Genomic DNA, 11,760 nt, shown 5'->3' with positions numbered 1-11,760 from the left:
TTCCAGAATACGAGCAATAACTCAGCAAACATAAGAAGCGCCGAGACAAATTTTTCTTCAACCTTATTCCCGCCACTCCTCCGGCCGCCGCGGAGCTTCCTGCGACGCAGGACGTGGGTGATGTCCCTCTTCTTGGCGCGACCATTCTTCCAACCCACCTGCACGTCACCACTGCCAGATTGCTAAGCATGGCATGATATAAAGACCCAACCTTGGCCTCAATTGTGCCCGCAGCACCATCTCGTCTTCAATTGCACCCGCTTCTCAATTGCATTCCCCAGACGCCCGCCTACCCCGCCATCACCACTGTAAACATGGCGAACCCCCACCATGGCGTTACAGCTGCGGTTGAAGAAGAGGACCACATCACCAACCGTGCAGCTGCTGGGGTAAGGGCTCTCTATCAATTGGCACTGCAAGCCTACACTGACAATCTTTGGGTTTAGATTTCCTACTTCACGCCTGCACAGCTCCCACCAGCTGGTACCGCTCTGCACATGAAGGATGAGGGAAAGCCAATTCCCAAACTCTTCACGCCATTGAAGATTCGGGGCCTTACTCTGCAGAATCGCATTATGGTTGCTATACCCCGAGACTCCCCTAATTATCCTCCCAGTAGCTAACATTCACAAGCTGTCCCCCCTCTGCCAATACTCCGCCCAAGACGGCCACCACACAGCCTGGCATCTGACCCACCTTGGGGGAATCATCCAGCGCGGCCCCGGGATCGCCTTCGTCGAAGCCACCGCCGTAGTCCCCGAGGGCCGCATCACACCTGAAGACAGCGGACTATGGAAAGACTCCCAGATCGAGCCGCTGAAGAAGATCACCGAGTTCGCGCATAGCCAGGGCCAGAAAATCGGCATCCAACTCGGCCATGCCGGACGCAAAGCCAGCACCGTCGCTCCATGGCTCTCAGCCGGCGACGTCGCGCCCGTCAAAGTACGCCCAAACCCCCACCCTTCCCCCTTCCCCCTTCCCCTACTAACACCCATCCCAGCTCAACGGCTGGCCCGACAACGTCTACGGCCCCAGCGCAATCCCCTACAACCCCAAACACGCCATGCCCAAAGAAATGACCCTCGCCGACATCTCCACCTTCAAAGCCGCCTTCAAAGCCGCCGTCGAGCGCGCCCTCGTCGCCGGCTTCGACGCCATCGAGATCCACAACGCCCACGGCTACCTGCTGCACACCTTCCTCTCGCCCGCCTCGAACCACCGCACGGACCAGTACGGCGGCAGCTTCGAGAACCGCACGCGCCTGACACTCGAGATCGTCGATATCGCGCGCGCGACGATCCCGGACACCATGCCGCTGTTCTTGAGGATTAGCGCGACGGATTGGCTCGAGGAGACGGATGTGGAGGGCTGGACGGTCCCGCAGACGGTGAGGCTGGCCGAGATCCTGGCTGAGCGCGGGGTCGATCTGCTAGATACTAGTTCGGGGGGGTTGCATGAGAAGCAGCAGATCAAGGGGGGCCCGGGGTATCAAGTGCCGTTCGCGAAAGCGGTGAAGGAGAAGGTTGGGGATAAGCTGCTGGTAGGGGCTGTGGGGACGATCACTGAGGGAACGCAGGCGGAGAAGATACTCGTGGAAAATGATCTGGATCTGGCGACTGCGGGGCGCATGTTCCAGAAGAATCCCGGGTTGGTGTGGGCGTGGGCGGATGATTTGGGGGTCGTTTGTCAGTGGGCGAATCAGATTCGCTGGGGGTTTGGGGGGAGGGGGCAGAAGAGTGGGAAATAGGGCTGGGAGCAGGCCTGATGATGGGTGCGGGATTAGAGCGTTATGGTTAGAGGTTGTGAATTAGACTCCCTTTCTAAGCATTTGGCTTTTGAGATTTCGTGATAAGCTGAAGGCCTCCTGACGTTGATAGACGACTCCACTCCGATCTTCTAAGCATCGCCCTGATCTATGGTGTTGCGGACGTTACGTCCCTCTTAAAAAAAAAATTATGCATGGGCTGTAGCACTCCTAACGGTGCCATGAGCGTGTCAAGAGGAAATCAATAGCAGCGTAATTCACTGCAAGGGTAACTTATTGAGGGCATCAGAGGTCTATAGGAAGGCTCCCAATTTAAAGCGTTCGGATTTTACGTCCCACCCCGACTTCCGGTGGTGTACCGGCGCACTCCTAACGGTGTCATGAGCGAGGCAAAAGGATGCAGACAGCGGTCTGAATCACGACGAGGAGAAGGTTGCATCATATTTAGAAGTAGCAAAGAGCCATAGCCAGATTCAGAGTGCGTAGGACGTGACATCACGTCTAGAATATTATGGTTCACTGAGGCACTTCTGGCGGTGTCATGAGCGCGCCAAAGGAAACACAGTTGTTGTCCGAGTCGCGACGAGGGGCAATTCACATCACATCCAGATGCAGCGAAGAACTATAGGCAGATTCAGAGTGCGTTGAACTTGACATCCAATGCTGCATTTTATGGGTCATCAAGGCGCTTCTGACAGCGCTGAACAGGTTCCAGAACGTGTCTGACGATAGCCTGGATGACAATGCGGTGAATATTACATGCCATTCTGGTTTTCGAGAACGTAGCGAAGCACTTTTGACAATGGTATGAGGAAGCTAAAAGGGGTCAGTCTGAATCACGATGCGCTGAGCTTGACATCACATTCAAATTTTCAACCTTCACCGGGGAACCTCTGACAGCGGCATGAGTGTTGCAAATTTATCATTAAGCAGCGCTAAAACTCCTCTATGCCACAAGGCCAACCACTATTTCTGTTAATTCTGAGGGTATCATAGATCGGAAACAGCCCTACGCCCCAGATCACCTTCGAGTTCCGCCCACATTGCCCGCGCTAACGCCATGCTGTGTGCACCCGAGACGGTATCATAGTCGTAATTCGTGAAGGAAAATTGGAATAAAGTGAAGTGTATGTGCAATAAGTAAGTGAAGTGTCGTGGTATATGTCGTCATACTAGTATCGTAATGCTGAGATGTTGAGATGACGGCGGCCTTGCCTCGGATTGGCCGTTGGTAGCACTGGGTCCTCGACTTTGATCATGAAACCCTGCTCTCCGACCTCGTCTTCGTTGGGGGAAACGAACGAACTGATGTAGTAAACCAGTCCCATAGCCGATGATATTGCTAATACTGCGAGGGCCGCAAACTTGATGAATGGGGGGATCGTTATCGTGGTGAGAAGAACTGACGCGTGTTGAACCAAGGAGGAAGCTTTGTCGAATGCGTAGTGGAACCAGGGAGATGCGCCGGCGCTATAGATGATCAAGAAAATCCCTGGTATAGGTGTTAGAAAGGTCGTAGGAATATCGTATCGGAGAGTATCTTGCCGTAGAGGATTGAGAGAAAACCAGCCATCCTTCTACTAACGAACCAGGCGCCTACGATCACAAGAGTCGCACCTAATTTCGTGTTGGAAACGCCGAGTCCACCGAAGATCCTTATTCGCTGAATTTTTTCTGTAATCTCATCGACAGCAGACATGAGGATGTCGAATGTCATGTTTAAACGCTGCATGGTGTTAGAGAGAAGAAATCGAGACGGGTATGCACAGGGCGGGCTTACTTCGTCTAGGAGAATTTGGCGTTCAGACATGTTTGTCATGAGCTCCGACGAGATCATCTAAATGGGTTTCCTTAGCTCTCATACTGTCTGGAAGGAATGAGAAAACTTACCAGCCCGTTATAGAGCCCTTCTAAAGTTTGCTGAAGTGCTAAAGCGCCTTCCTGACTGACTTGCCATTGCTGAGTTTGCAAAGCGGTGTTTTCTACATGCACGACCCCCACTTCTTTAAGCATATCAAGAATATCCTCTTTCGATTTCTGGATGGACTATATCAAATTAGCTATAGCTTTGGATTTGCTGAGTACCACAGTCTCTTCATCGATCTGACCGCCGAGCAAGATACACATACCTGATCCAGGTCTTCAGCCTGATTTCCTGCTCTCATGAAGGCTTGGGTGACCATGTTGATTACAGATTGAGCTGTCTGAGTGACGCTATCGAGGGCCGAAAGAGAGCTTTCGCGGCCTTTCCTAATCTCCTCGAGGGCCTCTGTTCCAGTTGCTTTGACCTTCTCCGCGTACGCCAGTTGCTCTTCAAGGCGTTTTTTCGCTTCCTGAAGGGACTCCGCAAGTGCGGTCGCGATGTTTGCTGTTACGTCTGCTAGCGATTTGTATAGAGCAATCTTCTCGTCTGTACGATGTCAGCATGAATTCGAGAACGAAATTCGCTAATCAGTATACACCAATCTGCCACTGGTTGAGGTGTCGTGACGAGGTCACCCGCTCATTCAGAATAATGAGATTCTACGACGTTCAGAAATTTGAAAATTCCTTGGCGCACCACAAGCAGCGGCAAGAAAGGCGCACTCAGAAATCTCATACGTACCTTTCTCTACGGTGTCTCTGCTCGCTTGGCACATGACCACAGCGTTCTGTCTGGCGTTGCTGTAAGAAGTCCAATACTGCGGCCTCGCTTCCAGAGCTTTGAGACATTGTCCGAATTGCGAGCGAGTGGCTTCGGGATAGCACAAAGTGTCCTCGGTTTCGGAATGGTCATCTCGGCCCCAAAAGCTACTGAAACGGAATTTGACACATGCCTTGGATGAAGGGACGAATATGGCGCACTCCCGTGGGACGTTGGCTCCGGCACCGATAAGCTCGCAGACCGCCAATCGCGCCGCGTACTCCGACTTCACTTCGTCGAGACCGAGTTCGGTGTTCACCTCAGCCGTATTGGTTCCTTTTGATGACGTTTCTAGGGACTGGCAGGAATTGATGAGGCTGAGGGCTGCTAGTCGGTTGCAAGATGGAGATGATTCAACGGAGTGTATGATCCGCAAGGCTTGGGAGAGCAGCTCTTGGCGTTGAATAGGCGGATTTTGGAGCTTTGATGCCAAATCCGACGGGACTGCTGGGAAAAGAGTGAGAAAAGCCTTACCATGAGGGTTCACATTGGCTAACTGACCCTCGATGCCCATGACAGATTGGTGCCCGGTTGTGGCTCCAATGAGCAGTGCTGCCAGCAATGTCACCATAAATGACTGCGTGTATGCCCACATCGTGAAGCTTGCTGTGATACTAGGTGCAATTAGTCGTTGGAAGGCTACAATTTGTGGTAGATGCAAGGAAAGGGAGCAAGGAAAGGTGTAACGGTTGAAGGAAGACGACGATATTCAGCGCAGTGAGGTCAGTTGACAGTACCTTGTTCAAGCTCACTGTTGGTTCGGGCGCTGTTGGTGCTGTTGAGGGCGTTAACGTAGGCGTTAGTCTTTCGATCAAAGTTCCAGCAATTGGAGCACGTCTCGTCAAGAAGAGCCCTTAAACGACTACAATGAGGGTTAGTTTCGGTCGCTAAAGGCGGATGTTGGCCCCGGCGACGGCGAGGCAAGTGTGGTGTTGGTGGAAGAAGTTCAGACGCGACTCGAGACGAAGTGAGGTTTGAGTTATACTAGTGCAAACCGCAGGCTTGGCATGCACAAACTTGTATAAAGTCACGTTATTTTTAACAGTGTATCTAGAGTCTTAAAGAGCTTCCTATATAATATAGGTAATTAGGTTATTATATTTACCCTAGTTATTACGTTTTTAAATATTAAAATACGGGCTAATAGCCTAAACCCAAATTTATATAGCAGTAGTATTATATAATATAATTATATTAGTTATACTAAAGGGGACTGATAATCGCACACCCCTAAACTCCTCCACGCACACCCCCTTATTCCTCCACGCACACCCCCTCCCCTCTTAGCGCTTCACCACCTTCTAATTGGCTCGGAGCATTTCTACGGAGCCTCCGATTCGCTCGCTTAAGTTGCTCACTAATTCCAAATGCTCTCTCCAAATGCGGCCTTGATCGCAATCAATTACATCCTCTTCCTCTCCCTCTACAATACACTCACCATGGCCCTCCAGCCGCCACGGCTGGCGTACTACCCTACAGCAGAGGAAGCGCATATTGCTCTACAAGCGCACGCATCAGCGCAGGGCTACGGCCTAGCAAAATACCGTAGTAAACCAGATAGAGTAGACATATGAGCATACATACCTCTAAGACGCATGCCGACAGCTCCGCCGCCAGCACCGCCTATTTCTGTAGTCCCTCGTCCAGCTCCTGTCGCTCGGAATGCCTATCAGTCGACGGCTACACCGGTTGATCTTTCTCGTATTGATCCAGCCCTTCTTAGGCCTACAGCTGCATCTACGGCAGCACCTACGGCAGCACCTACGGCAGTACCTACGGCAGCACCTACGGCAGTACCTACAGCAGCGCATACAGCAGCGCATACAGCAGCGCATACAGCAGCGCATACAGCAGCGTTTACAGCAGCGTTTACAGCTACACCTACGGCTGCACCTGCAGCTAAGAAGCGCGGCCGGCCGCCTGGTGCAAAGGATAAGGTACCACGGAAAAAGGCACTTTAGAGGAAAGATAGTACTCAGCCTACGCCTCAGCCTATGCCTCAGCCTCAGCCTCATCCTCAAGTACAGAGGCTTAGCCGAGAGGAGCTTCTACGTCAGCTTGCAGCGTATGATGAGGAAATCGAGGGGTATATTGATCACGGTGAAGAGTAGATGTGGGCGGCGATGCTAGGGGGCCAGGCTCGATGCAAAGGAGCCGTAATAAGGTGAGGGTTTGACGGATCTGGCATACTTGTAGGCACGTAGGCACTTCTAGAATAGAACTCTATTCTATACTTATACTTAGACTTAGACTACGTGAGCTTGTACCTGAGCTCGTACCTGAGGCTATATGTGAGGCTATGCGAATCGGCATAGCTATATAGCTGTACGTGAGCTCGTGTATAGCATCACATACGGCCTCGCGTATAGCATCACGTATGGCCTTGCATATAGCATCACGTGTAGAGAGACGTAAAAGTGAATGCCCGGAGCTTCCTCCGCACTGCTCCGAGCCAATCAGAAGGTGGTGAAGCGCCAAGAGGGGGAGGGGGTGTGCGTGGAGGGATTAGGGGGTGTGAGATTATCAACCCCCGTTTTATATAGTCAACTTTTCTCGCTAATTTATAGATAACGCAAAATTCCAGCGGCAATACTATACCTAGCTACGGTGTTCTATGCCGATGCTCGGTGTTAGGTTACTGGCGAGAGTTGGGTAGTTTTATATAGTTAACTTTTCCTACTAATTTATAGATAATATAAAATTCCAGCGGCAATACTACACTTAGCTACGGTGTTCTATACCAATGCTCGGTGTTAGGTTACCGGCGAGAGTTGGGTAATTTTATATAGTTAACTTTTCCCACTAATTTATAGATAATGCAAAATTCCAGCGGCAATATAACACCTAGCTACGGTGTTCTACGCCGATGCTCAGTGTTAGGTTACCGGCGAGATTTAGATAAAGTTTAGGTAAAGTTTAAAAGTTGGGGAGGGCTAACCGTACACCCCCTACCCCCTGTTATTTCACCGCCTTCTAATTAGCTTAGAGGGTTGCCCCGGTGCTTCCGATTTACTTGCTTTACTCGCTTACTAATTCCGAATGCTTTCTGTAAATGCGGCCACGTAGCCTCCAGCGCAGCCTATCTGATTTGTACAGCTGCATATACGGCCGTACGTGAGCTTATATATAAGGCCACACGAACCGGAAAGCATGCACTGTAAAATAAAGAGGCTAGATAGCCTATGCCAATTTGTATAGCCTTATATATGAGCTCACGTGCGCCTAAGTGAATAAGAAAGGCTACACGTGCTAATGCACGTGAGAATAGAGCTCTGGACGAAGCTCTGAGTCGCTCCAGCCAATCAGAAGATCAGACGAGAGGGGGGAGGGGCGTTGTGCGTGGAGTGATTTAGGGGGTGTGCTAATAATTATATTTTGGTTTAAACCGGTCTGATCCAGATTGAACAAATGAGTGAATTCAATCACACTTAGCCTAAACGGGTAAGGTATCAGATTCCCGGAGTTCTGCCGGCTCAGCCGGGAGAAACACGTTATTGCCAGCCTTATTAACTACGGCTCCAGCCCCCTCCCCCTCTAGCACTCTATAATAACGAGATAAGCTTAAATAGACAACGGGAATCGATTTATACAGGTCGGATTACGTTTTACGCGAATTACTGGGTCTAACTAGGCTTCAAAAATGCGCCCCCTTTGGTACTCCGCCCGACGTTCCCAAGGGAGATCCCAACACCCCCCCCCCTCTTCACCTGGAACCTCACCACCATGGTACTCTTACGTCGCCCTTTAATCTGGGGCACTCTGTAGCCTCATCCATGGGCGTAGTTTGCGAGCCGTCTGATTATTAGGCTTATAGGACTTTATATGACAAAGTTATGTCTATAAAAATCCGGTCCAATTTGTATACATCCTTTCCGGTTTATACAACACTAATGGGATCAATCGGATCAATCTCCGCTTGAGGTTTGATTGGCTAGAGGATTGACTGATTGGATGGATTAACTAGAAGTGATATTAATAAACCGGCCGTCAATCCGGTTGAAGATTGGCCGGTTTACTAACCACGCTGATGGTGAGGTTATGCGTAAGGGGTTCGGGGCTGCAAAATGCTGGGGATTTTGCGATCCAAAGGAGACTTTGGGGATCGGGATACAAGGTCGTGGTATTGGCGAGCGGAGCGTATGTGCTTATATTGTAGAGGTAAGACATAGTAGAATACTGTGGATTGAGAAGGGTTTATCTGACATAGTCCTGGGCCAGAGCGTGGAAAGCTCTAGGGGTACGAAGACAATGCAAGACTTCTTTCTCACACGCAATATAACAGCGGTTTCAGACAAGACAAGATCAGAGATCCATTCAACAGAAAGTAATCGATCTCAATACCACCCCCACCAGAACCCTCCCATCTCAAGCCTCTTATCCCCCTCAAGCTTCCATCCAAACGCACCCCCTTAGCGCCTCCCCTTCCGCATGCAACACTTCTCCAACCCAAAGCAGGTTCGACACCGAGACGACTACCTCATCCCACCCTCGTAACCCTATCTCCTCCGCCGTCCTCTGTATCAGAGCACAAAACCACGCCCGCTCCTCTCCCTCCACTTCCAGCGCACCGAGTACCAGCACCCACAGCAGCATCGGCTTGAACACCGTCCACTCGCTATAGTATCGTGCTAAAAGCGCGCGCAGCCTGTCGGTTTCGATTCCCGTGAACACGATCCGTGGAGACAGAGGCGGAGAAGACGCTCGTCTGATCTTGCTGAGCAGAAGGAGGGCCGCGAGGCGGGAGCACTCATTCACGAAATTCGAACGATTCACCGCGTCTGTTTCGATACTAGTATCGAGCAGTCTGTGCGTGAGCGGATCAATATAGTCGCGGACGAACTGGGTATCTTGCCACAGTGGCCGTCCGCTTCGGCTGTGCTCCAGCTTCACCGTCATGATTGTAGTCGCCACGTCTCTGAAGATCTCGGCTAAGGTGTCGTCGGAGGGAAAGACAAGCTCCCACACATTGTCGCCGCCCGTGTCGCCGACGGGGAGCCACCACGGCACCTCTTGGCGTTCTTCTCGACGCTGAGAGAGCGCGCGCAGCGGGAGCGGGAATTTTACTGGCGCGTTGTTGAAGCAGGATGCTGAGACGTCGATGCTGTGTGATATCAGCCCACTGCACTTCATACCCCCGACGGTGTGGATTGTTGCGAGTACGTTGAGGTAGCGCTGAGAATGGAGGAAAAAGAAGATAAGGAAATGTGCAGCGGACGCACCCCGAGAGTAGAAGCCTCAAGATTCGATTATTGTCGAGCTTGTGCAGGCCCCCCTTCAGCCGGATGATAGTCCGCAAACCCTCCATATGCGCTTCATAGCTCTTCCAATCCTTGGCTATGTGCTTCAGACGTTAAGCTTTGCACATACATCGCCCGGCGGAGTGAATCGAGTACTCACACTGAAACACGCGAAAGCAAGAACTGCCCCAATGACCCCTTCACTCAACCCTTGACACGGATCCTCTAGCCTCCTATTCACATCTCGAAGGGCAAGGAGATGCAGTTCCAGCGCTCTGCTTCGGCCGCGGTCTGAATATCCAGGATTTACAGCTGCGATATCAAGAGAAATATGCGAGAGAATCTCGTAGAAGAGTGCCGGGTCTGACAGGCCGAGGGGAAGCCAGGTGTCTCTGAACGGGCGCAAACGGGGTGCTGGGGAGGTGCATACTACACCGCCCTCATTCTGATAAGCTCTCTGTACTTGCTTGAAAAATGAAAAACTCTAGACTCACAATAGTCGATTAAGAAGAATGTATCTGAGTTCATAGGGATTGGATAGCTAGCAAAAGGATTCGTCCGAGTGCCACCGGAGACTAGTGAAGGAGCCATGATCGCCCCTGTTGAGACTGGGACTTGACATTGACCTGAGGCTTGCTTGTCAATGGCCTTGCGACGGGGCCTGCCACGCCTTGAAGCTCCGATGTCTCGCATGACATGTTTTTGGATAGCTGTACGAACATCCTTGCGAGGAGCAACCTTTCCCGTGTGTTGGACTTGAACGAAAAGATACGCAGGATTGGGCATGATGACTCTCAACACTCGCTCATATCATCAAGTTGGAATCATTGCGTAAGTGTTTCGATTTCGCTTCCTTCGTTAGTTAGTCGCTTATAAATTAGCTTAGTAATCAGCGATTTAGTTTCAGGTATAGCTATGTGATCAAATCCTGTAACCATGTTCACTAGTTCACATTCACAGTCAAGACCTACTACCTTAGAGGGCCTCAGCCTACCCCGTTGCAGGATAAAGGCTGCTTCGTACGTCGCAATAGTCTCCTCGATCGGGTTCCCCGACGGTTCTGCTCCACTAGCTAGGTAATGCGATCTCGGGTTCTATCTGTACGCCGGTGGCTGAAACATGGCACAGCATAACATGGTAAGTGTGCTGTGTCAGAAAAGCCACGTGAGGCTGGGCTTGTGCACCCCGAGAAAAGCGAGAGGGGACGTGTTACACGATTTGTTGGGCGAGTGGATATACGTGATATGGGCATGCAACAGGCTTGGGGACAACGAGAGAAGGTGGGTGTAGATGTGGGCATGTTTGTGTAACGAGCTTAGGAGGAACCGGCTTGCGAGACACGAGAGGCTATGGCGTGCGCGTAGCCGGGAAAGCTATCTGCGAAACGGGAAGGAACTGGTTGCAGCAAGGCGTGCATGACAGGCTTGAAGATGTGAAGGTGTGGCGGACGCGTGGCCACGGCGTGGTGTGCCTAGGTATGTGGTTGGCTATTCCAGCTGCCCAGGTGGGCGAGGTGCGTCACTGGGAGAGTCTGGGCGAGGTTACCTAGAACGCTGGCTAGAGATACATGGTGCTAAGGAGCCAGTATGAAGATTTCGCATAGCTGAGTTGAGTTGAGTTCAGGATGGGACGCTCCGCGGTTAGGCTATGGCCGTAAGAAGAGTTGAGATAGTGTAGTCAATCCGTCGAAGCGAGGTCCAGGAGGTATCTCCGTCTATCACACTGACAGCCATTACAGACGGATCGGCCCAGACAGTGGACCCCGCGCGATCAGATGTCGAGATCCGAACAGTCCAGGACGGAGATGGGAGCCCCAGTTCCCCGAGCTCATGGACCCTTCAGATGCTCGAGCATGACGGACTGCGCCCAGTCGATCGGCTGCGGGAAGGGAGATACTGCTGTTTAGAGGCGATGTGCCGACAGGGTGGAAAAACTGGGCCTCACATGTGATAATCAGATGCTACTTGATACGTAGATAATAAGAACGGCTTCAATGAACGACAGAGATACACACCCGAAAATGGTGAGATGAACGAAAGGACTGTCTTGTACGACCAGAAAACGAGAACAAGACA

The 11,760-nt window shown here is 51.4% G+C and overlaps 4 protein-coding genes across 4 annotated transcripts; 2 read left to right on the top strand and 2 right to left on the bottom strand.

The window, feature by feature from the left end:
* Window positions 1-163: 163 nt before the first annotated feature.
* On the top strand, window positions 164-1,747 carry BDZ99DRAFT_502445 (FMN-linked oxidoreductase; the record flags this gene model as incomplete). The annotated part of the gene is made up of 4 exons (XM_033723895.1): window positions 164-389; window positions 447-578; window positions 634-942; window positions 1,001-1,747. Exons 1-4 carry the CDS (start codon window positions 315-317, stop codon window positions 1,745-1,747), a joined length of 1,263 nt encoding a protein of 420 aa, XP_033571535.1. The 5' UTR covers window positions 164-314.
* A 916-nt stretch (window positions 1,748-2,663) lies between these two features.
* On the bottom strand, window positions 2,664-5,043 carry BDZ99DRAFT_575222 (uncharacterized protein; the record flags this gene model as incomplete). Its single annotated transcript, XM_033728445.1, has 7 exons — window positions 2,664-3,257; window positions 3,311-3,491; window positions 3,546-3,602; window positions 3,656-3,811; window positions 3,895-4,175; window positions 4,371-4,895; window positions 4,950-5,043. 7 exons carry the CDS (start codon window positions 5,041-5,043, stop codon window positions 2,938-2,940), a joined length of 1,614 nt encoding a protein of 537 aa, XP_033571534.1. The 3' UTR covers window positions 2,664-2,937.
* Window positions 5,044-5,815: 772 nt separating this feature from the next.
* On the top strand, window positions 5,816-6,669 carry BDZ99DRAFT_502443 (uncharacterized protein; the record flags this gene model as incomplete). Its single annotated transcript, XM_033723894.1, has 2 exons — window positions 5,816-5,996; window positions 6,054-6,669. 2 exons carry the CDS (start codon window positions 5,816-5,818, stop codon window positions 6,407-6,409), a joined length of 537 nt encoding a protein of 178 aa, XP_033571533.1. The 3' UTR covers window positions 6,410-6,669.
* A 2,089-nt stretch (window positions 6,670-8,758) lies between these two features.
* BDZ99DRAFT_575220 (uncharacterized protein) lies at window positions 8,759-10,471 on the bottom strand (the record flags this gene model as incomplete). Its single annotated transcript, XM_033728444.1, has 4 exons — window positions 8,759-9,549; window positions 9,668-9,789; window positions 9,846-10,099; window positions 10,180-10,471. The coding sequence occupies 4 exons, from the start codon at window positions 10,469-10,471 to the stop codon at window positions 8,832-8,834; spliced, it is 1,386 nt and encodes a 461-aa protein (XP_033571532.1). The 3' UTR covers window positions 8,759-8,831.
* Between the last annotated feature and the right edge of the window lie 1,289 nt (window positions 10,472-11,760).

The sequence above is a fragment of the Mytilinidion resinicola genome (assembly GCF_010093595.1).
Source record: "Mytilinidion resinicola strain CBS 304.34 unplaced genomic scaffold BDZ99scaffold_21, whole genome shotgun sequence".
Taxonomy (NCBI): Eukaryota; Fungi; Ascomycota; class Dothideomycetes; order Mytilinidiales; family Mytilinidiaceae; genus Mytilinidion; species Mytilinidion resinicola.
This window is presented reverse-complemented; position numbering and strand designations above follow the sequence as displayed.